The sequence below is a fragment of the Cannabis sativa genome, chromosome 2, assembly GCF_029168945.1.
Source record: "Cannabis sativa cultivar Pink pepper isolate KNU-18-1 chromosome 2, ASM2916894v1, whole genome shotgun sequence".
Lineage (NCBI taxonomy): Eukaryota > Viridiplantae > Streptophyta > Magnoliopsida > Rosales > Cannabaceae > Cannabis > Cannabis sativa.
The window spans coordinates 14,176,948-14,202,095 of NC_083602.1; the positions used below are offsets into that span (position 1 = coordinate 14,176,948).

The 25,148-nt window shown below is 35.6% G+C and overlaps 1 protein-coding gene, 1 long non-coding RNA gene and 1 other non-coding gene across 3 annotated transcripts; 2 read left to right on the forward strand and 1 right to left on the reverse strand.

The window, feature by feature from the left end:
• Positions 1–245: 245 nt before the first annotated feature.
• LOC115719461 (elongation factor 1-beta 2) lies at positions 246–2,419 on the reverse strand. The gene is made up of 6 exons (XM_030648522.2): positions 2,091–2,419; positions 1,871–1,987; positions 1,680–1,746; positions 983–1,103; positions 763–876; positions 246–594 (listed from the first exon to the last, which is right to left on the reverse strand). The coding sequence occupies exons 1-6, from the start codon at positions 2,174–2,176 to the stop codon at positions 431–433; spliced, it is 669 nt and encodes a 222-aa protein (XP_030504382.1). The 5' UTR covers positions 2,177–2,419; the 3' UTR covers positions 246–430.
• Positions 2,420–16,566: 14,147 nt separating this feature from the next.
• LOC133035235 (small nucleolar RNA R71) lies at positions 16,567–16,673 on the forward strand. The gene has a single exon (XR_009686513.1). It is a non-coding gene; the product is annotated as a small nucleolar RNA R71 (small nucleolar RNA).
• Positions 16,674–19,017: 2,344 nt separating this feature from the next.
• Positions 19,018–21,402, forward strand: LOC133034757 (uncharacterized). The gene is made up of 3 exons (XR_009686123.1): positions 19,018–19,332; positions 20,214–20,255; positions 20,737–21,402. It is a non-coding gene; the product is annotated as an uncharacterized LOC133034757 (long non-coding RNA).
• The last annotated feature ends 3,746 nt before the right edge of the window (positions 21,403–25,148 follow it).

Below are 25,148 nucleotides of genomic sequence, written 5' to 3' on the forward strand. Positions count from 1 at the left end.
AAATTAACTCTGAAACTCTTTCAAAATCCCTTATTATTTTGGTCTATATAATAAAAACTAGTTTTCAAATAAAATAAATACATATTTTTTAAAAAATAACATAATAAATAATGTAAAATAAAAAAAACACAAATTTAATTCCTTTCTTTTTTGGTTTCTTTCTCTTACCATTTCTTTCATGTTCAGACCAGTAGCATTGTCAATTTTTTTTAAAAAATAAAGATTGACGATGTAACAACACAAGGTTAAAATACTACTAATTAGTAGAACATAAAGATTTAACTTTCCTCCTCTTATCGTAACAAGAAAAAATAAACAGTACCGATACAAAATCACAAGGCCAAAAAAGAAAAACATTTTAAATGCATGACACAATGTGAAAAATTAGACAACTAAATAGCCCCATAAATAACTAACACAAAAAAAGTATTTAAATCTTGTTGAAGGCAACGATATCACAGCTCTGGATGTATTCATTAGCAGGCTCGGCAGTAAGATAGTCCTCGATGATGTTGTCGGGAGACACGAGATCATCGACAATTGTAAGCATAATCTGAAGCTTCTTTATACCATAACCAACGGGAACCAATTTTGCTGTTACAAATCAAATTAAAAACCAAAGATTAGAATACAATAACTATTAGGAAAAAAAAAACCTCAAAGAAAAGATGACAATCGATGATATTTTGGATTTCATTATATTTTGCATAGAGCTAGACAAATAAAGTAGGCACAATGAGTTGAGGGTAAGGCAAACCATACATGCTCCCCACAATAGACCAGGCATCTCAACACTCCTAACAGCTTCTTCTAGCTTTTTCATGTCTGTCTCATCGTCCCAAGGCTTCACATCCATCAGAATAGAAGATTTTCCACCTAAAGAAAATAAATCAGTAAATGTAAGAACAATTTTCACATGTAAATTTCTAATTGATGGAAACTTCTGGCAGTTCTCCAAAACATGCATTCACATTATACGTACTCTCTTTCTTCTTAGAAGAAGCCTTTTTAGCAGCCTCCCTCTCCTCAGCGGCCTTCTTGTCCTCCTCTGTCTCATCACCAAAGAGGTCGAGGTCATCGTCATCCTCTTCAACAGGAGCATCCTAAGAAATTGAATAGATACAAGAGAGCATGTCAATCCAAATATCCTCTTGGTCATAAAGTTGTATTATTAAGAAAGAAAAAACGTGCATGATAAATTGCATAATATATCTCTATTCAATTGCAAACAATTAAAGTCACAAAATATGAATAATTCAGAAGAAAAGAAACTGGTAGGGCATCTCAAACATCTAAAGAATGTGAGTAGAAGTATGATTTTGGTTCTTTTTCCTTTATTCAAAGAAAGATAAGATGGCACAGTATCAGCAGATATATCAATCTAATTAAAAAGAAAACAAACAAAAATTTCCAAATACCATTCTTATGATCGATCATTTGTTACCTAAACGTAGAGTTAAACAAGAATCATTGTCCCAACCATTCACCAGTATGACATTAAAGCAAAATTCCTAAAGGGTCGAACAAAGAAACTAAGAAAAGAAAAAAAAAACTATACTGATCTAAAACTACAATTCAGATCCGGAACCATTTCCACAGGACAGGGCAAAAATCAAACTAATTTGATTTAATAAAGACAAATTAAAATACCACTGAATACACAAACAAGCAAAACATACCTTCTTAGGTTCTTCTACAGGAGCACCTTTGCCACCGATTCCAACACCAACAGCTTTGCCCGGAAAGCTAACGAATCAAATAAAAAAGGCCTCAAAATTGTGAATTTGGATTTATATATTACTATTATACCTCAAAACAATAAAATTCAACACATACTGATACTAATATAGAGAAAATCTGGTGAACCAACCTGGAAGCAAGCTGTGAAGAAACGCTTTCGTACCACCTGCAAGCATTAGGATAAGAATCCCCGGGCTTTGCAGCCACGGCAGCGTACACCTTAATGTCGTCCTTTGTCAATGCATCTCTAAGAACACAATTTACATCACCAATCAAACTCGAGCCTAAATATGAATTGAAAATAACTAAGAAACTAAAATAAAATGAAATTCACGATTTGATCAAAATACCCAGAGATGTAGGTTTTGCTGGAGAGATATTGATCAAGGGATTTGAGTCCCTCTTCGGTGTGGAGATCTGTGAAGGTGACAGCCATGGCGATTGAAGATATTAGTGGAGGCGGAGAGTGAAGTTGGTTTAGTTTCACTAAAAAAAGCACCACTCGTCAAAGGAAGTTGCTCAGCACACAGAGTTGGAGTATTTATATTCTCTTCGATAATGAAACCCTAGTCTCTGGTATATTCCTTTCTCTCGTTCCAAATCCTTTCAGGGGTATTTTCATTTTCACCCCTTACTTTGAGTAATATTCAACTTCGGCCCCAAATAATCGAAGAGTTTTACAACTCGGAATTGGAGAAATGAAAGACAATAAAATATTAAGAGTTAATTGCACCGAAATCTTTAATACTTTCAGTTCACTAGCAATTAACTTTTAAAATTTAAATTTTGACGATAAAATTTTTAATATTCGTGTTCTGTTAGCATTTATGGTGAACTCCCAATATTTTTGGCATTGAACTCTACATTGGTTGTCCATGTATATATTGTCCACGTGAACACACTGTATACATGGTTGATTGTACAATATTATTGATCCACCTAAATAAATATTTAAAAATAAAATGAATCATTGAAAAAATAAAAAATATATCATTAAAAAAATAAAAAGTAAACAAACAAAATTTTCTCAGCTAACAAATCATTTCTTTTTTTCCCCTTTTTGTTTTTCCTTCTTCTTTATTCTTCATAGCATCACCATTACCTAACATATTCTCTTTCTGAGTTTGAGTAAACTCCTTTTTCTTTGCACTACGGACTGCCTCACTATAGTACTTTGCATTAGACAACTCTTGAAATTATTCTCAGGTAATTGTAGTTACATCCCAAGTAAGAGCTACCATATCCCACCAAACTAAGGTATCTTCCTAAAACTGGAAGGTAGCGTAGGTCACTTCTGTCATTTCTAGTGACTCCCATGAAATTTAAAATTCGGTTGATAACAAAGGTAGCCAGCCTTTGCTCGGCTTTCATAACATCCAGACCTCTCCGAAAGACTGGAGGTGCCTGTTTACGGAACCTTTTATATAGTGGTTCCATTCAATTCACAACGACAACTGGCCCAACCTGCACAGAAGGGGTAGGAGCCACTTGCACCTCAGGAGCAAGTATTGTAGGAGCACCCTACTGCCTCAATCGCCTATTTTTTCGTCTTGCTCATTAATTCTGGCTTGCATTGCTGCAAATCTATTCTCCCAATCTTGGGCAACCTGTGGTGGGTTAACATCACCCCAACTGCATGCCCTATCTCTTGGGCCTCTGCCTAGGGGTGACAAAAAAAATCCAAAAAACCGACTAAACCGAATACACCGACCGTCCGAACACCGAAAAAACCAACACCGAAAAAAATCGAAAAACCAAAAAAAGCTTGTCTTAACATGGTCGGTTTTTGTGTTAATGGCAAATCGACCGATTAAACCGAGAACCGACCGAACTTATATATTATATATAATATATATTATTTTGTACATATTTAATATATAATTTTATTAAACTAGTTTTACTTATATCTTTTTTATTTAAAGTCTCGATTATTCATTGCTTTATTTTATTGTAGTTTGATGCATTTACATATTATATATACACATTCATAAAATAATACAATTTTTTTAATATAACTCATTACCATATTAGTAGCACAAATAATTTGAACAAATTTAAAAAAATTTATTTTACATTATTTATTTAACTAAGAAAGTTTTATTCTTAAATTATATGATATTTGATACAATACTCTAAATTTTTTAGTTTTCAAATAATTATAACAAATTTAAAAGCTTATTTTTTTTTTAAAAAAATGAAGTTCGATTTGGTCGGTTGTGAATTAAAACTACTGGCTTTTTTATTTACATTTGTATAATGGTCGGTCAGTTTTCGTATTATAACCATGAAAATCGAAAATTGAATTTCGCATTTTTTTGTGTAAAAAACTAACCAAACCGAATGTTGCTCACCCCTACCTCTCGCCTCGACCACGAATATTCAAGGGAAACTGAACTCCCTAACCACCACTAGATCCGACCGAGTTACCCTGGCTTATCATGTTTCACCTGGCATCCATTCTAATATAACATCATGCGAAACAGTGAGCTAGCCTAGTCAGATTGCGATCAGGAATAAATTGATAATTGCCGCTTACTTGAGAAAATGAAACATGCGCCTATTCAACTATCAAAGCTACTAACATGCTTGCTTCCTAACAAGCTTTTTCTATAATATACTAATAAAATAAACTACCGAAGCAATAAAGACTTATTTGAACCGAGTGAGTCGAGCTTATCTTTGATGATGATTGTACATATTGTGACAATCTTTGAAAGACAACTTGACAGCTCAGATACTAAATTGTAACACCCTACTAGCTTAGGCGTGTTATCGTGATAAATCCGTTGTTAATCAGCGAGTTTATTAAAAAACGTGTTTAAAACTTTACTCAATTAACCTTTACTTAAAATAGAATAGACTTTACATAAACAGGGATCCCGTATTTTAAAAGTTATAACTATTTACAAAACATTAATTACAAAAATTTGTCACCTAGCGACTATTCAAAATAAAGCCTATTGCCCTGAAGATCGAACACTCCAGTTCTAACTGTCCCGATATGTACAATCTTCACCTGCTCGCACTCATTGCTGCTCAGTCTTAGCTTTGACTTTACCTACACATGTAAATAATAACTGTAAGTCGACATACTCAGTAAGAAAAGCATAATCATAACATAACTTAAACCATATTATAACTAGGTATCCATACACCCAATCATAACCCTATCTTGCATCCCATGCATATTGAGTCCAGAACGTTCGTACAACAGTATGTTGGGTTTTGTGCCCTAAATAAAACCCATTTCAATATAATCAGATTTACTAATTAATAAAGATCAGAAACTACATTTTATGTTACATGGTTGACATGATTTATTTCATGATTGTTTAATGTATAAATTCTATTAAGTTCAGAACATATGTATTTATTCATGATTATAGTGTTATCACCACAGTGGAATATAGTCATGATTATATATTCAAAAATTTAATTTCCTGATTTATCAGTTCACTAGATTTAGACTGGCATGATAATCAGCGATAGGTATGCTTACACCTTGGATAAGTATTATGTTCTTTCTAGGGCATTGGCAAAGTTTACCAGTATCGGATGTATGGAGTATACATTGTAAGGGACCGATATTGATCTTAGATAAGATATCCTGAACTTACTGTATATCTTTCTAAGTCAATATCAATGGTTGATCTTAGGTCTATGGATCTTAATCCTAACATGGTTAGGTTCGGTCTCAAGAGTGTTATTTGTGTTCTTTGATTTGTTAGTTAAGCCTACTTTTTGGTCTGGGTGGTATGTACATTTTTGGAACATGATAGTACAATTGAGTGGGAGCGCTAATCATAGATATGGAATCTATAGCTTCTATAAGTATTTAGAAGTGAAACGATGATCTCCTTCAAGCTTGGATGAATAGAGATAAATGATTGAGGCCTCATTTTAGTAATTATATTAGTTTACTGAAGTATCATTTATTGGTAGCTAAGTGTTTTAAGGATAAAATACATTGAATGGTAGAACGGTAAATTTATCCCTATTCAGTGTAGATCATCAATAGAGGATCCTTGACTATTAGGATTATAACAATGGATAATCATAACGCATCTATATCATGGTACATATGGAGCATTCTATATAACTGAGATTGTATTCAATTCTAAATCTATAGTGGAGCAAGGCAGAATTAATAATTTGAGAATTTACTTGGTGAATTCTAGATCTACTTATTGAAAGCTCGGTTATATAGGTCCATGGTCCCCTCACTAGTTGAGATAATATTGCTTGCAAACTCAGTTAATTGATTTTAATTAATCAATTATAATTCTAAAATTAGACTATGTCTTATTTATGAATTTTCACTAAGCAATGACTTAATTGTGAAGAATAGAGGTTTTAGGGTCAATTTGTTAATTAAGAGACTTTGTATGGTCTAATTAATAAATTACATAAATGACAATTTTATTTAGTAATTAATTATAATTATTAAATAAATAGTTTCAGTATTTATAAGGTTCAATTGGAAAAATATGGTATTATTGAAAAGAAGAATAAGTGGTTGAAAAAAGTGGCAAAATTGTAACTAGAGATGAGTCCCTTTGAAGTGTACGGCCACATATGTTTTTTGCCCAATATTTTATTCTTTTTTTAATCCATATAATTCAACCCTAAGCCCTAGTTGAAACACTATAAAAGGAACATGATACTCTCACTCATCCAATTAATGTCAACTTGACTATTCAACCAAACCTAGATGAGAGAGTTCCTTCCTTAGTATTTTCTCACCTCCTTCATTGTTCTTCACCATTCGAACCTTGAGTGATGAGTGCCATGCCCACACATAGCAAGTCAAGTACTCAGTCATAGTGAGTAAGACGGTGGTAACCAAACCCGGAGGAGAGAAAGAGATCTAGGTTCACATCTTGATAATGCTCTGCTACAGAAAGGAATCAAGGGCTAGAGATCTAGAATGGAAGGAGTCATTATATTCTGTTGCAATCAATGTAAGGTTTTCTTAAACCCTTATGTGCTTATTTCATTGTTTTAGAGAATTCATATTTAGGATGTTAATGAAACATACTTGTTAGTAAATCTAGATCCTGGTAAAATATTCCCAACACAGTACTATTGACCATAATATTAGTCTATACTCGGTACTCTAGTCGTACTGATGTGATAATGTCAATCAATACTTATGCCAAATATACACTCATCAGTATCTAATATAACTCTACGTATACTGATATCACTATTTCAATGTAATCTAACAGGCATTTCATAAACATGCACGCTAAATATGTAATCACATACAAATATCATTATACTAATCTTACCTTGATTCCGAATTCAGGTGTTCCGGTCAACCTAAGTAGAACTAATGCTCGACGGTTCACAGGCCCCTAAGTCACAACATACGCAAAACTGATAAGTTATACGCTAAATCACTTTTCGAGGACTTAAACTTGAAACTAAAAGTTTCCCTATCGATAAATAGCATGGCAAAGCCCTACGTATCGAAGAAACACGAGAAAAACAACGAAACGGGGAAACTACTGTTACGATTTTTATGTTTATTACGCAAGTGTACGGAATCAAGTAGTATCTCACGCAAGTGAGGTCGAACCACAGAGAATTGGATTAAATACTACTAAATTATACTTATGATTCTATTTGGTAAAATAATAAGTTTGCAATTTGAAAGTAAATAACTCAGAAAATTAAAGAGAAAATAAACGAAGATTAATCAAGATGAGAGATTAGGGAGGTGAATCCTGTTGATAAGCTACCAAAGTTAATACCTAATTGCTATCCTTATCTCAATGTGAATGACAGATTATAAATTAACCTAACTCTTTTCAGATCTTTTAGGTTCTAAATGATGTATTCTCTAATTAACTTCTTAATTAAATCAACACAAAATCAACATTAAGCAATAATCTATTAGTCACTGAGGCTATGTAAATACTTTCGCTTTACATCAAAACCTAGACTATCCAAATTTTAGCATTCTCAATTCTCACTTTTCAGATTTCGAATCGAGATCATTGAACATGTAAAAGGTGATCAAGCTTGCACATGGAATTAAACACAAATAAAGATAGTATTCACACATAAGATGAAGGAATGACAATTATTTATTAACTAGGCATAAACTTAAACAACATTCATCATCCTCCCTTATTGGGAAATTTAGTTCATAATAACTCTAGAAACATCCATGATTAATTCGGAAACAAAAACAAACATAAAGAAGAATTTAAGGGTAAAAGAAAGAAACTAGAAGGTGATATCGCTCCGGGTCTTCAAGATAGCTTTCTCTCCACTTGCCTCCACTATTTAGGTCTATTTTCGCTTAATTCTGACCTTCAGTGTCGTATTCCTTATATAGGGATGAGTAGTGTGCCTCCAATTGAGAGAAAAATCAAAATTAGGTCAAAACAACGACGTCCGTACCAAGTCGCGACTAGCCCTTAAGCTGGTCGCGACTACAGGCAAACCTCAAAAATCGAAGGTTCTACCAAACCTCGAAGTCGCGACCAGGAAAAAGGGTCGTGACCTGGCTCTCATGAAGTCGCGACTACTGTAGCTTCTGGAACCGAATTTTCTAACTTTTTTTTTTTTAGTTTATCCCAGTTTTTCGCCATTTGACTGAATTTGAACTTTAACACTCCGAGACCCTGAAATAATAAAAATCAAGCGTAAAACTGCTCCAAAAGATATCAATAGACGAGATAATGCTAACTTTAAAGACCCGAAACATAGGCTAATTATAACCTAACAAAATCCCCTAAACTAGATTCTTACTCGCCCCCGAGTAAGATAAAAAAAAAAAAAACTAACTACGCTATCAGATAATTACTATGCTGCTGACTCATGCTCTGTTTTCTTCCTTGCATAAACTAGAATTTTGACCCTACTAACTCTAACAATTAACTCGGATACTCAATTAATAACACTATGTACAACTGCAACAATTTATTCAAATGTGAAACATTGTTATAAAAATTTTACTCTTTCCAACAGTTCCACAATCCGATAACTCATAAGCTTGCATGCTTACCTTTCTCCACTAATGTTGACAGTATTCTTTGGAATCATTAGGTCTTTTAAAGGCTTAAGTATAATTGCTCAGATATTCAGGGATAGACAAAAGATAATTTTTGGCTCAACATATCATAAGCACACAAATAGAACCCACAAGCTTCTTACTTTTCTTTTTCAATACCCATAATGTTCCCAAGTTTACCAAGATTGAGAGAAGACATCTCTATTATTTCCCAACATCACTGAAATCATTTTTTTTTTTGAACACATATTTTTTTTACTTTTTCATTGTGTTGTTTTTTTTTCTCTTTTTTTTTTAGTGACATGGAATTACACAATTTTTTTCTTCTCAATCTTACAAGTTTTTCTACCTCTCACTATTTCCTCACACTAAATGTTTCTCCTCCCCCAAACTAATCATGTAGCTTATGATATCATAGATAACATGGTGAAGAAAAATTAATAGTGTGGTTGCAAAATTTTCAAATCAATGGGTGAAAAACATAACAGGTTAGGCTCAAAAGGTTAACTAGGGATACACCTTATTATGGTAGGCTTGAAATGCTCAAACTATCAAACAAATGCCTAGGTCATATTTCAGTTGAACACTATCAAGGATTTCGCCTCAAAAGAATAAACATGCAAGTTCTAAGCTATCCTATCAATCTTACCACAAACCATAGTAAAACAATTATAATAATTTTCACAGATTGAATATTTGCAGAAAAACATAGGTTTCAAAACATCCGTACTAATCCAAAGAGTTAACAAAATCAAGCACACAGTTATTTTACAGTTTCAGATCACATCGCACTAATCAGCAGTATACAACTATCATCAAGCTTATTGCCATTCCTTGACTAAAACAAAAAAACTAAAACAGAAAATTAAAATGCAGAAATTAAAGTGCAGAATTTAAAATTTTTGAAGTCTCTCCCCCCAAACTAAATATGACATTGTCCCCAATGTGTACAGTAATATGCAGAGAAAAGAAACTTACCTGAGACCCTCTCAGAAAGGGTTGGGTGGTGGCGGCTGGTCATAAGGATAGAACCGAGGAGGTTATGCCAAATAGTTCGGGTCATCAATCCCAATGTTCATTCTGTTGATAAGAGAGTTAAGTTGCTGAACTTGTCCCTCATCATAGACACTCCTCTGCACCATGTATTGTTGCAAGTGGTTGTTCTGCTGAATTATATAACTCAGCTGTGCATGAGTGTATTGTGTTGTAGGATCGATAGGCCCAGGCAATTGTAGGGGCTGCTCCTCTTCTTCTTCAACACTAGGCTCGCGTTCCTCTTTCAGCCTGTTGACAAAGGCAATGTCCATCTTGCGAAGTGGCAACATCGTGTTGTCATACTCTAATTGGGGAACTTCATATGCCCCGCAGAGTTCTGTGATCACTCCCGCCAAACCAAGACCACCTCACGTGGCTCCTTACACGAGCTGCTCAATGCTTTGCCTTATGACTTGTCCAATGTTAATGTTGTACCCCTTCATTATGGCGTACACATATTTCAGGCGATCCATTTGGACATTGGAAAAGTGCTTATTTGGCACTAACCGAGCACTTACAAAGTACAGCCATGTTTTTGCCACCGGGTTCAGCTCACACCGGTATAGGATATTGGGGGACCCTTCTGTGCCATCATTGTCATGAAACCTCAACCCCGGAAATCCCACTGTCTCCGCCACATCCACCATATCAAACTGCTCTTCCTCCTCAATAATTCGGAGGCGTTGTTCTTCCCTAGTGTAATCTTGGACAGAGAACATCACATTAAATGCATCAGCAGTAGCAGGAACTTTTTTCCCACGCACTTTCACTTCCCCATTCCGGCGGTCGGGCCAATTTGCAAGAAATTCACAAGCCATAGTAACATTAGCCCGACTCCGAGCATCCACAAAACTTCCCCACTTCATTCTTTCTATTTGAGCTTTGATTGTTTCAAATCGAGGTTGACGCCTCAAAGGATTCTCGGGGAATTCAATACCCCGATCATCAATATAAGCCCTATTCTTTAGCCTCATGAAGCGCTTTTGGGCCTCAATGTTTCCAAAGCGGGTCCTATCAAAACCCGTTGGTGGTGGGTTTGAAGACGAACCCTCCTCTACATTCCTAGTCCTCTTAGGTGCCATATTTTTTTTTTTCGAAAACTTTTTTCCTTTTTTTTTTCCTTTTTTTTTTACTTTTTTTTTTCTCTGTTTTTTTTTTCTTTCAAAAAAATTGGGCAGCACCTCCCCTTAATTTTTTTCTCTATCCCAAAAAATAGAAAATCACTCAAACAATAATCTCAAATACTCAATACAATAATGACAACCCAATATCAACAATATTTTGCACAATACACAATTAGACCACCCAAAATCTAAAAAAAAAATTAATCAAATTCTTAAAAGATCGAAGAAAGTGATACTTACAAACCCGAAAAAGCTTTACTCCACCTCCATTGTTGAATGTTCTTGAAAGCTTGAGGTGGAAGATAAAGACAATGATGATTTTCAGAATTGGGGTGTTAGGGTGATTTTTGGTATGGGTTTTGATGATATGTGTAGATTATTGAGTGAAATTGGGTTTTTGAATGGATTGGGTTTAAGAAATTTGAGAAAAGATAAAGATTGAAGATTGGAGATGAAAAATTGAAATTTTGAGATGGAAAGGGGTAGGGTTCGGCTGAGAGGATTTGAAATTTGAAATTTTTGGTGTAGGGTTGAATGAGGGGGAAAAATTTGAATTTATAGAAAATACGTGAGCAAGTCGCGACTTGGCCAAAGGCTAGTCGCGACTAGCTTACGATCAAATTATGTGCTTCTCTGGAAAATTGGGAAGTCGCGATTGGGGTCGCGACTTGGCCAAAGGCAGGTCGCGGCCACTGGAGCAAAAAAAATTCACGAGTTTCTGTAAAAGTCCAGGTCGCGACCATGGTCGCGACTTGAAAAATAGGTCGCGACCTAGGAAACCTCAGGTCGCGACCACTGGGCTCCAAGTCGATTTTTTTTTCACGCTTTTCACGATTCAATTAAAAAGAAATAATGTCTGGTACTAATCTAAAAATTGAAAATACTAAAAATACTAAAGCATACTAAAAACATAATCAAAAAGTCTGAAAGATTAAAGAAAACACTTGGGTTGCCTCCCAAGAGCGCTGTCTTTATCGTCATATAGCCGGACGCTGAGCCTTGTGCTTCAAAGTGGCGCCAGAATCATGGCGGACTTGGCTTGGTCAAATTGACCTCCTAAGTAAAGCTTTAAACACTGTCCATTAACTTTGAAAGTTGCTGGACCAACACCTTTTAACTCCACCGCTCCATAAGGAAACACCTTGACCACTGTGAATGGTCCTGACCACCTTGACTTCAGCTTCCCAGGAAACAGTTTCAACCTTGAATTAAAGAGTAACACTTGCTGCCCTGGTTGAAACTCCTTCCGTACTAGACCTTGATCGTGCCACTTCTTAGTTCTCTCCTTGTATATTTTTGCGTTTTCATAGGCTTCGTTTCGAAACTCCTCTAACTCATTCAGCTGTAACAATCTTTTCTCCCTATGAGCTTTTAGTTCCATGTTAAGAGTCTTCATGGCCCAAAAAGCTTTATGCTCTAACTCCACCGGTAGATGACAAGCCTTTCCAAACACCAACCGATATGGGGACATGCCAATCGGTGTTTTGAAAGCAGTTTTATATGCCCACAATGCATCATCTAATTTTCTTGACCAATCTTTCCTTGATCTTTGCACTGTTTTCTCTAGAATCATTTTGATCTCCCGATTAGAAATTTCGGCTTGGCCATTACTTTGGGGATGGTATGGTAAAGCAGTTCGATGTAGGACACCATATCTTGAAAGAAGTGCTTCAATCTGCTTGTTGCAGAAGTGACTCCCTTCATCGCTTACTATTGCTCGAGGAGTACCAAACCGAGTAAAGATGTTCTTTTGTAGGAAGCGAAGAACTGTCTTACCATCATTCTGGGGTGTAGCTGCAGCTTCGACCCATTTAGACACATAATCGATGGCCAAAAGAATGTACTAATTGCTAAAGGATGAAGGAAAAGGACCCATGACGTCTATTCCCCACACATCAAACAATTCAACTTCTAAAATTCCTGTTAAAGGCATCTTGTTTCTTCTTGAGATATTATCTGTTCGTTGACAACGATCACATGCCTTTACAAAGGTAGTAGCATCCTTGAATAGCGTTGGCCAAAAGAATCAACTTTGCAACACCTTCGCAGCCGTTCTGTTTCCACTAAAATGTCCTCCACATGGTAAAGCATGACAATGATTTAGGATAGAATACATCTCCTCTTCAGGCACACATCTCCTAATTATCTGATCGGCGCAGTGCTTGTAGAGGATTGACTCTTCCCAATAATAATGTTTTACCTCAGAAAAGAACTTCTTCAATTGTTGACGTGAAAGCTCGGGAGGGGTTATTTTTGCAGCCAAGAAATTAACATAGTCAGCATACCATGGTACCATCAGGTTTTCCCTCACACTAAAGAGTTGTTCATCAGGAAATTGCTCATTTATTTGTACCTCCTTTGTATTCTGACTCTCTTCCAGCTCTAATCTTGACAAGTGGTCTGCTACCAGGTTTTCGGTGCCCTTCTTATCTTTTATCTCTAAGTCAAACTCTTGAAGTAGAAGTACCCACCGAATCAGTCTCAGTTTTGCATCCTTCTTGGTCATAAGGTATTTGATTGCTGAATGATCTGTGTAAACAATTACCTTATTTCCAATCAGGTAGGATCAGAATTTGTCACAAGCAAACACTATTGCCAGCATTTCTTTCTCTGTAGTGGCGTAATTTAATTGAGCATCATTCAGAGTTCTACTAGCATAGTAGATTGTGTGGAATACTCTGTCAACTCTTTGACCCAAGACCGCTCCAATGGCATAGTCACTTGCGTCGCACATCAACTCAAACGACAACTCCCAATTTGGTGAAGTTACTATCGGTGCTGTAATCAATCTCTCCTTTAGAACCTTGAAAGCTTTTAAACAATCATCTCCAAACTCAAATGGAACACCATTGACAAGTAAGCTAGACAAAGGTTTTGAGATCTTGGAGAAGTCCTTGATAAATCTGCGGTAGAAGCCAGCATATCCAAGGAAACTCCTCACTCCTTTTACAGAAATTGGAGGTGGCAAATTCTCTATTGTTGAGACTTTGGCCTTATCCACCTCAATTCCTGCCTTTGAAATTTTGTGCCCAAGAACAATTCCTTCTGTTACCATAAAGTGGCACTTCTCCCAGTTTAACACCAAGTTAGACTTCTCGCACCTAGTTAGCACTTTTTCCAAATTTTCCAAACAATGATCGAAGGAAGAACCAAAAACCGAGAAATCATCCATAAAGATTTCAATACAAGATTCAATCAAGTCTGAAAAGATAGCCATCATACACCTTTGAAAAGTAGCAGGGGCGTTGCACAAGCCAAATGGCATTCTTCTGAAAGCAAAGGTACCGTAGGGACATGTGAATGTAGTCTTCTCCTGATCTTCAGGTGCTATAGCTATCTGGTGGTAGCCAGAATATCCATCAAGAAAGCAGTAATATTCTTGCCCCGCCAATCTGTCTAGCATTTGATCAATGGAGGGCAAAGGGAAGTGATCTTTTCGTGTTGCTTTGTTGAGTTTCCTGTAATCGATGCAGATCCTCCAACCAGTGACTGTTCTTGTAGGAATCAATTCATTCTTTTTATTCTTGATCACAGTCATTCCACCTTTCTTTGGAACCACTTGCACCGGGCTAACCCACTTACTATCTGAAATAGGATAAGCAACTCCAGCATCCAACCACTTAACTACTTCTTTTCTGACAACTTCTTTCACGGGTGGATTGAGTCTTCGTTGAGCGCCAATTGTCGGTTTGGCATTGTCTTCCATGAGAATTCGATGCATCACTGTTGAAGGACTGATTCCTTTGACATCACCTAGTGTCCAAGCGATGGCCTTATTATGAGCTCGGAGTACCCTCAGAAGTCTATCAGTTTCCACATCAGAGAGAGAAGCTGAAACAATTACTGGCAGCTTTTTATCTTGACCCAAAAACTCATACCACAAGTGACTGGGAAGCACCTTCAATTCAAGTTCTGGAGGCTTTTCAGTAGATGGCTTTAGCTCTTTTGGAACTGCTCCCAATTCCTCAAAATATCTTCTGTTCAAGGGCCCATAGGAATCAAGCCACTTCACGTAACCCATGACCTCTTATCCCTCTTGCTCCGTCAATTCATCTTCGGTTAAACTTAGTTCAAGAGGATCATCTAGCAGATTTTTCTCACCCACAATTTCATCAATCAAGTCAATGAAGAAACAGTTATCACTTGCCTTTGGGTACGTCATAGCCTTTAGCACATTAAAGACCACTTCTTCTCCTTGGACTCTCAACTTTAATTCACCCTTCTGAACATCGATCAAGGCTTGGCCAGTTGCCAAGAATGGTCTCCCAGGAATGATTGGGACATTGCTATCTTCTTCCATATCCAAAATGATGAAATCAGCTGGAAAGATGAACTTGTCAACTTTAACTAACACATCCTCAATGACTCCTCTAGGATGGGCTAGTGATCGGTCCGCCAATTGGAGAGTTACTGTTGTTGGCTTTGCTTCACCCAGCTGCAATCTTTTAAACACTGATAGAGGCATCAAGTTAATGCTGGCTCCCAAGTCACAAAGTGCATTTATTCCTTCAATTCTCCCGATAGTACAAGGAATAGTGAAACTCCCTGGATCTCTGAGTTTGGGAGGGAGTTTCTTCTGTAGAATGGCGCTGCACTCTTCAGTTAGAGCCACTGTCTCATAATCCTCCATCTTTCTCTTCTTTGACAGAATTTCCTTCATAAACTTCACATAACTTGGCATCTGCTCTAAAGCTTCAGCAAAGGGAATGTTAATGTGAAGTCTTTTGAAGACTTCTAAGAATTTGGTGAACTGCTTGTCTAGGCTTGAATTTCTAAGCCTTTGAGGGTAGGGTATTTTCACATGGTGATCACTATTAATTGGTGGAGACTGTTGTGGTTGTGTTGGGCTGTCAGTAGCCTTCTCTGATGTGGGTGTTGGTGTTGGCATTGGTTGAGCTTCGTTCTCCTTTTCTCCATTCGCTAGTTGTGGCATTTCAGGACCATCATAATTTTTACCGCTTCTCAGGGTAATTGCTTTGCAGTTTTCTTTGGGGTTTACTTCAGTTGTGCTAGTGCATTCCCTTGAGGACGGGTTGCTACTTGAGTTGCTAGTTAGCCCATCTGTGTCTGCAGGTCTTTGATTGAAGATCAGTTTCATTCATGAATTGAAGCAATAAATCTGTTTGCAAACTAGAATTTCCACCAGAGGTTTGTTGCTGATTAAACTATTGGTTCTGATTCTGGTTCTGATTTCGTTGCTGATAGAACCCACTGTTTCTTCGGTTATTACCCTAGTTAAACCCATCATTATTGTTGTTATTCTGTGAATAATTTCCAATGGCTTTAGCTTCATCCATTGGCAAATCATCCACATCTGCTTGACACTCTGAAAAGTGATGACTTCCTCCACATAACTCACAAACAACTTGGGCTTGTTTAGCTTGCCCTGCAATTAGCTTTGTCAATGCCTCAACCTGAGCTGTCAACTTTGTGATGGCATCAACCTCTAACACACCAGCTACCTTCTTTGATTGACTCCTTTCAGTTGGCCACTGCTGATTGTTTAGAGCCATCTCCTCCAATAGATCATAAGCCTCATTAGCACTCTTTCTCATAAAGGCTCCACCAGCTGCTGCATCTATTAGAGTTCTAGTGTTTCCTACCAACCCATTGTAGAAGTTGTGGACCAACATCCACTTCTCTATACCATGATGAGGGCACTTTCTGATCAGATCTTTAAACCTCTCCCAAGCCTCATGGAGAGATTCATTATCTTGTTGGCAGAAGTTGTTAATTTCTCCTCTCAGCTTTGCAGACTTGGCTGGAGGAAAGAACTTTGACAAGAATTTCGTTGCCAGATCATTCCAGGTGGCAATAGAGTTGGGTGGCAAGGAGTTTAGCCAACTCTTGGCTCGTTCTCTAAGAGAGAATGGGAACAGTCTTAGTCGAATAGCATCATCACTAACTCCACTAACTTTAAAAGTTTCACAAAGTTCCATGAAGTTAGAGAGATGCAGGTTAGGATCTTCAGAAGGGAGGCCACCAAACTGAACTGAAGACTGCACCATTTGAAGTATGGCAGGTTTGATCTCAAAGTTGTTCGCATCCACTGCCGTGGCTTTGATACATGACCGCACTCCGTCAGAGTAGGGAGAATATAATCTCTCAAGCTGCGGCCATTAGCTTGATCTTCCACGGCGCCACCATTATTACCGTTATTACCTCCGTTGTTTGCAGCATTAGCATTCACATTAGCAGCCATGATTTCTGAAGTTTCAGCAGTTGCTGAAACTCCTTCTTGCCTCTTGTTCTTTCGGTTTCTCCTACAAGTTTTCTCGATTTCAGGATCAACTGGTAATATGACAGCGTGTCCTTGACGACGCATACACTTAGGATTCCTGAAATGGATCACGAAAATATTGCAAGAAAAAGGTTAGAAAAATCAGCAAGAGAAAAATATACCAAAGTAGAAGTTAGTATAATTTTGTGTAATATTAATCTTTAAACAATTCCCCGGCAACGGCGCCAAAAACTTGTTACGATTTTTATGTTTATTACGCAAGTGTACGCAATCAAGTAGTATCTCACGCAAGTGAGGTCGAACCACAAAGAATTGGATTAAATACTACTAAATTATACTTATGATTCTATTTGGTAAAATAATAAGTTTGCAATTTGAAAGTAAATAACTCAGAAAATTAAAGAGAAAATAAACAAAGATTAATCAAGATGAGAGATTAGGGAGGTGAATCCTGTTGATAAGCTACCAAAGTTAATACCTAATTGCTATCCTTATCTCAATGTGAATGACAGATTATAAATTAACCTAACTCTTTTCAGATCTTTTAGGTTCTAAATGATGTATTCTCTAATTAACTTCTTAATTAAATCAACACAAAATCAGCATTAAGCAATAATCTATCACTGAGGCTATGTAAATACTTTCGTTTCACATCAAAACCTAGACTATTTAAATTTTAGCATTCTCAATTCTCACTTTTCAGATTTCGAATTGAGATCATTGAACATGTAAAAGGTGATCAAGCTTGCACATGGAATTAAACACAAATAAAGATAGTATTCACACATAAGATGAATGAATGGTAATTATTTATTAACTAGGCATAAACTTAAACAACATTCATCATCCTCCCTTATTGGGAAATTTAGTTCATAATAACTCTAAAAACATCCATGATTAATTCAGAAACAAAAACAAACATAAAGAAGAATTTAAGGGTAAAAGAAAGAAACTAGAAGGTGATATCGCTCCGGGTCTTCAAGATAGCTTTCTCTCCACTTGCCTCCACTATTTAGGTCTATTTCTGCTTAATTCTGACCTTCAGTGTCGTATTCCTTATATAGGGATGAGTAGTGTGCCTCCAATTGAGAGAAAAATCAAAATTAGGTCAAAACCACGACGTCCGTACCAAGTCGCGACTAGCCCTTAAGCTGGTCGCGACTACAGGCAAACCTCAAAAATCGAAGGTTCTGCCAAACCTCGAAGTTGCGACCAGGGTCGCGACCTGGCTCTCATGAAGTCGCGACTACTGTAGCTTCTGGAACCGAATTTTCCAACTTTTTTTTTCAGTTTATCCTAGTTTTTCGCCATTTGACTGAATTTGAACTTTAACACTCCGGGACCCTAAAATAATGAAAATCAAGCGTAAAACTACTCCAAAAGACACCAATAGACGAGATAATGCTAACTTTAAATACCCGACACATAGGCTAATTATATGTAATATCCAGTACAAGTATATTATTTTTGGTATATTATTGTGTGTTTTGATATGTTATTGTTGCATTAAATAAAATATGAATATTATTGGTATTTGCTAAGTACAATTATATAGTTAATTAGATTAAGTATTTATTTAATATTAATTATATTAGAGAATAAGTTATTAGTAAATAGTTGTATGATTAAGTGATAAGATTTGTTATACATGTAATAAGAATATAGATAAAAATTAGTATACTATTTTATACGTATAGGTTTATTAAATAAATAAGACTAGTGGTATTTATAATAGGAATATATATATTTTGTATAAGCTTGATAATAAAATATATATATATATATATTTGTAAAGGTTATAGTAATAGATGAATAGAGAGAGGGACACGTGAGAGTGAGAGAAGAATGGGGAAGTTAGTTTAAGATATTTGACTTAGTTGAATTTAAATTTAAATTATGAGGAATTTTATATTAGTAATTAATCAATATTTTATTCCTTAAAAAAAAAAAAAGGTATAGCTGAGTTTAAATTTTAAATTCCTAGATTTTTTCTAATCAGTTGAATATATACGATATGGTTTTACCATTCAATGAAACGATGAACACAAATTTCATTCTCTACTTCTTTCTCTCCACTTAGATAATTCCTAAATCTCTCATAGCCTCTATCACACCAAATTACAGCATAGCATAAATTGAAGCCTCTATCACAATATTCAATTTCTAAGGTAAAAACTTTTACTGTCTCTTAATGTTGGGGTTGGATGTAGGTTTTTCGTAAGTATGTTTTATTTTCGTTTTCAGAGAAATAGGTTTTCATAAAACTACCATATCTCTCTCCTCGTATGTCTGTTTTTAGTGATCTAGGTACCGTTTTAAAGATAATTTAATGTTCTACATTTTTCATGAAGAAACTCTTTCCTAATTCTGATTATTTCGATGTCAAAAAATTCATGTTTTACACTGACTGTCGAATTATAGTTTTTTAAATTTCTTTTTGATATTGTCATAGTAAAAGTGTGATGTCTCTCTCGATATCTATTATTTTCAAGCGATTCTTATACTGTTAGATAGATAATTCAATAATCCATATTTTCTTTGAAGAAACCTTTCCCTAATTCGGAGTTCTTACCAGTCAAAAGTTAGTATCTTTACTCGGTTATGATATTTCATTTTAAGTTTTAATTCAGAAAAAGTGTCTTCAGTAAAAATTCAATATCTCTCTCACTTTTAATCCATTTTAAAAGATCTTTATCTCGTTTTAAAGCTTAGAAAAATAGCTACATTTTTTATGAAGAAAGTATTGTCTAGATCGGGGTGTAACTATTTTTAAAACTTTTATTTTTGGGCTATATTCAGAAATCGGCATGATCCAGGATTTTAAAGAAACTGTTTTGAGAAAACATGCATAACTCCTAGGTTATAGCTCCGATTTTGATGATCTTTATACCGTTAGAAAGGTCTTTCAATTAACTAAAAACTTTGTGAACAGTAGGACTTCTAATTCAAACGTTTTATAAGTCAAATTCTAGGCTAAAGTTGCTGTACAGTAAGAGTAATAAATATATTGAGTTTATCGGTGGACTAAGGGTTTCATTAAATGTTATAGGGCCTAGAAGGTATCGTAGGAGTTAATTACAGCGGAGTTGAGGTAAGGAAAATAATTATACTTTATACTTGCTTTTATATGGCTTGAGTACCTAGTATGACTGCTTGAATAAATTGTATTGAAATTGTGAAATGTGATAGTTTCGGTGAAATATTAGTGTTTTGTCGATGGATTGTATATGGCTGTTTAATCATGTTACAGGTACCTGGAAGTGGTTGGAAACCACACATGTATGGTGATGTGGTAAGTGAGGCAGTGTACGTAAGGGTGCACTGGTTATTGGTACTGCGTTCTGGTTAAGAACGTAAGACACTCCAGATTTGTATGGAAGCTGGAGTGTGATTGTGAGTCTGAGTGTGTGGTATTTCAGTATTTGTGTGGCTGCCTCTATTTATACTTATGATTAGGTTGTTGTATGTTTGATGTATATGTTTGTGCTATGATGTGTGAATGCTGGTACATAGTATTTTATTTTTCCTTACTGGGCTTTGCAGCTCACCCCTTATTTACCTCCTATGTGCAGATAAGTAAGCCTGTAAGCTTTCGGTGACAAGTTGAGTCTGGGCAGCATGGGGTGTATCTCGTGTGATCATGTAACTGCGTGTGGTCTTGGCCATCTTCCGCTGAAAGTTTTTTTTTTTTAATTTATTAAACTTATCGAGGATGTTGTCGTTTAAATTTTCTATTACTTTTCCCTAAGTGGTAATACTTTATTTTCAACTGGGTACCCATGTTTTGAAAATTGTTTTTTTTTAATAAAGGCAACATTAGTATCTTAACGCCAGTTTATTTATGGCATCTTATTTTATATAAGTAAGGGCGTTACATTATAACCTAACAACTACCTAAAAAAGGACATGCCGTTTTTCTGTGTCTTGCACCAGTAAAAACGGTAGGCTGTTTCTACAGAAATGGCCTGCCGTTTTTCACTGCAGAAAAACATAGGTACCCTAAAACGATCTAAATCTACCCCAAAACATACCACAAGCTCCAGAACACCTAATTGAGGATCAATAAACATATACCAACTGAAAATTTTATAATCAAGCTACTAAAATTAAAATCACCATTAAAGGGTCATTTTTGAGCTTAAAAGCTCCATACTAGCTTAAACACTACCATAGCCACAAAAACCAGCTTGAACCAACTTGAATAATCAAAAATCAATAAAAGGAAGTACTCTAAAACAAACTCGTACCGCACAGATAGAAAACCCTAGAAATCATATATGCTTGAAACCTTACTTTAACTAAGGAAAACAAAGGAAAAAGACTTGCGTTGATTAACACTTGTGAGTCCTACACAATCCTTGCTAAATCACCAAGAAAAGAAGAGACAAGAATCAGGTTTCTTGCTGGTTCTAAGGGAGGTCGAATGAGAGGCTTGGAGAAAGAGTATACTTGATTTTTTTTTTCTAATTTATCTTTCTTTAATTTCACTAACTAAGATAATTCAACAAATAACTAAAACTAATTAAAATAATGGCCAGCTGCCAACAATAGGAAAAGCCACATATACATGCCATGAAAATGACCAAAATGTCTCCACTAAAACTTTAGAAAGGAAAAATGGCTTACAGGTAAAATAGTCCAAAACTTTAATCCCGCCTACTCCTGACATTCTAAACGTCTATCTAGCTCATCCTGCTATTCTAAAAATACTAAACTATAATAAAGTGACTCTATATGCCATACGTCGTGTTTCACTATTACCGGACATAAAAATGTGAAAAATATAAAATTCATATAAATATAAATAGCACACCTAGAATTCAAATATATCTCCATATTTATAAACATAATAATTAAAAGTATACTTTTAAAATTATACCCTAATTATCTACTAATTCTCGGAAATAAACTAAGCGGTCATTACATAATGTCAGCAAACAACATCCTCAACTCATTGAATTACTTCTTCTCCTTATCAATAGTTGTTATCTGTGATTTTGGATAGATGATGCGTGGGCCCTTACAAAGGCCCATTACCTAGCCAAAGTGGACAAAGTACCCAACCCGTCTACCAAGAACAGACAAAATCAGACAGCTAGTCTAGTCCACGCATTGCTCCTTAGTGATGAATCCGGATGTGAGGTCTTGGATAATGATTTTACACTTAATATGATAACAACATGAATTTAAGGAGGATACCCTCAGAAGTCATCCGAGAATAGAATATGAAAGGGCGTTTGGGACCACTTGCCGTCTCGGAGGTTGCCTACATGGCACTCCTCTAACACGATCTACAAAAATTTAACGACTTGTCTCACCTATCAGACATTGGAAAGTAACACAGCAAAAAGGAAATCACCTTTTTGGGCGGACACCCACTATTTTGACATCCTTTTCTCCCAACAACGCATCACGCCTCACCTGTCACTGTCAATAGTACGACCGTATACAAAAGGCAACTCAATTTAACTGAGGCCTCACCTACCCAATCCAATAGGTCAAATTATACAAATAAATAAATGTATTTTACCCCATAAGTGGATCTTGTTGCATAAATCACTTTAATGGACCCGAATCCGTCTTACCCATCAAGAATATGTGCATATAAATATGGCATTATTGCTCAATACAAAGGGTTTGATTCTCTTGGTTCATGACTAAAAAATACATTATAAACTCTATAATCAAGAGATTAATAACAGTGACTCATGAACTAAGGCTGTAACGCCCTACTAGCTAAGGCACGTTACAGTGTTTAACTAATTTCTTGTGCCAACCTTCGCTAATTAAAAGGTTTTAACATAAATGTAGGTTAACAAAACTTTTGTAATAAATAAAACTATAATAAACATAAAATACTCTTACAAAATATTTATAATCCAGGATCCCAAAATCTATTTATAAAACATACATAATAGATACAAATAACCAAAAGCTATCGTCTAGCGATATAATCAAAATACTGTCAGCAATGTCCCGAGATCGTAACTCTCTAAGCTTAAACGACTGGATATGTACAATCTTCATCAAGCTCATGTCTAGTATCAAAATGAATTAAATAAAATCTTTGTAATTATAGTAGAAATTACAGAATAAAGATTATAATTTCCACTAAAAATATATTATTTAAGCGGTCACTTTTTAATTTAATAAATAATAAGTATTAAATTATATTTCTCAATAAAAAATACTAAATCCATCACGATTATATTTTCATCAATATATGTTTTTTCAAACATTAAAAGATAATCTCAATTGAAAAATAAGTATATAATCGTACTACATATATATGCAAATTGTATAATTTTAGATGCATACACTACATATATTACACATTTCATGGGGACATGGCCAAACCACCATCCTAAAGTACCTATGCCCCTACTTCTATACAACATAACAACACTAAATTTGCCCCGATGACTCGTACTTTTTATATCTTATTGAGAGACGGTGTCTCGAATATGGTACAACTTACGCCAATACCAGCTAGCATCAACTTTAACTTAATACCTCTAAAAGTCTTGTCCCTTCAAATAAATATTGTTGATGGTATGGCCACACCACCTCTTAAAGTACCTCCACCCTTGCTTCTATACAACATACCCACACTAAATTTGCCCCGATGACTCGTACTTTCTATATTTTATTGAGAGAAGGTATCTCTAATGCATCACAACTTACACTAATACCAACTTGCATCAACTTTAACTTAATAACTCTAGAAGTCTTGTCTTTTCAAATAAGTATTGTTGATCCACTTGATCCAAAGAGGGTCTTGTTTTTGACTAATAGCCTAAACATATTTGGCTATTATAACTTTGTTCTATTTTGCTCATTCACCATAGCCCAAACCCCCATAAGCTTTGGGTAAGCAAACTTTATCACACAAAGTAAGGTGCAACTTACTCCTCAAGCTGTTGTGTTCCCAAAGGAAACACACACAAATTTTATCCACCTATTTGACAATACTTTGAGGAAGCAAAAATAGACTTATCCAATAATTTTTAAGTCTTAACAAAACTGAGTTGATGGGTTGAGATTTACCTGCATAATAGAGGTGAAGACTTTCCCAAGTGTGAAGTCTTAGCTTGATCTATTTTTAGAATGATGCAACAATCATCTGCTTTCCACTTAGTTGGTCTCAAAGAAACCCCAAGGTAATTGAGAGGAAACAACCCCTTTTCAAAATGAAGAATCTGTAGTAAGCTTTGTTTTTCCCACTGAGAAACGCCTCTAAAGTAAACTTGGAATTTACTTTTATTTGCCAGTAGGCTAGTGTTGATGTAGAATCCTCAAATATATCCTTGATACATTGCACCGAGCCCTTTTGAGCTTTACAGAAGGTGATTAAATCATCCACAAAGCACAAAATTAATAATTTTCAAACTCTTGCACATTGGATGATACCTGAAGTTCTTGTCTCTTGCTCTGAATTGTAACAACTGGGCGAGATACTCCATAATAATGACAAATTAAAGGACAGATATAAGGTCACCTTGTCTTAACCCTTTTGCACCTTGAAGCCTTGTTGAAATCTTCCATTCATCATGCATCAAAGTATAAGAAGTACCTTTGAGACAAACCATAATCTACTGTATGAATCGAGTTGGGAATCGAAGACAGTTCAACAACCTTTCTAAAGAAAACCAATAAACTGTATCATATGCTTTGCTAAGATCGATCTTCATAACACATCTTGAAGAGAAATTTTTCCTATTGTAGTTCTTGATTAGGTCTTGGAAGATGAGAATGTTATGGGAAAGTGACACATTCTTAACAAAGACTCCTTGATTCTGATTAATAAGATTAGGCAGAACTTCTGCAAGCCTGCTGGCAATTTTCAAAGCTTGTTACATAGCTTAGCTGCAAGGGAAATGTTGGGACCATATCTATCTGTATCACTCGGACTGCACTATCAGTCTCCTAGATTTCTTTCCGTTTGACTCATCAGAACATAGCAAATTAGCATCCTTTTTTCTAT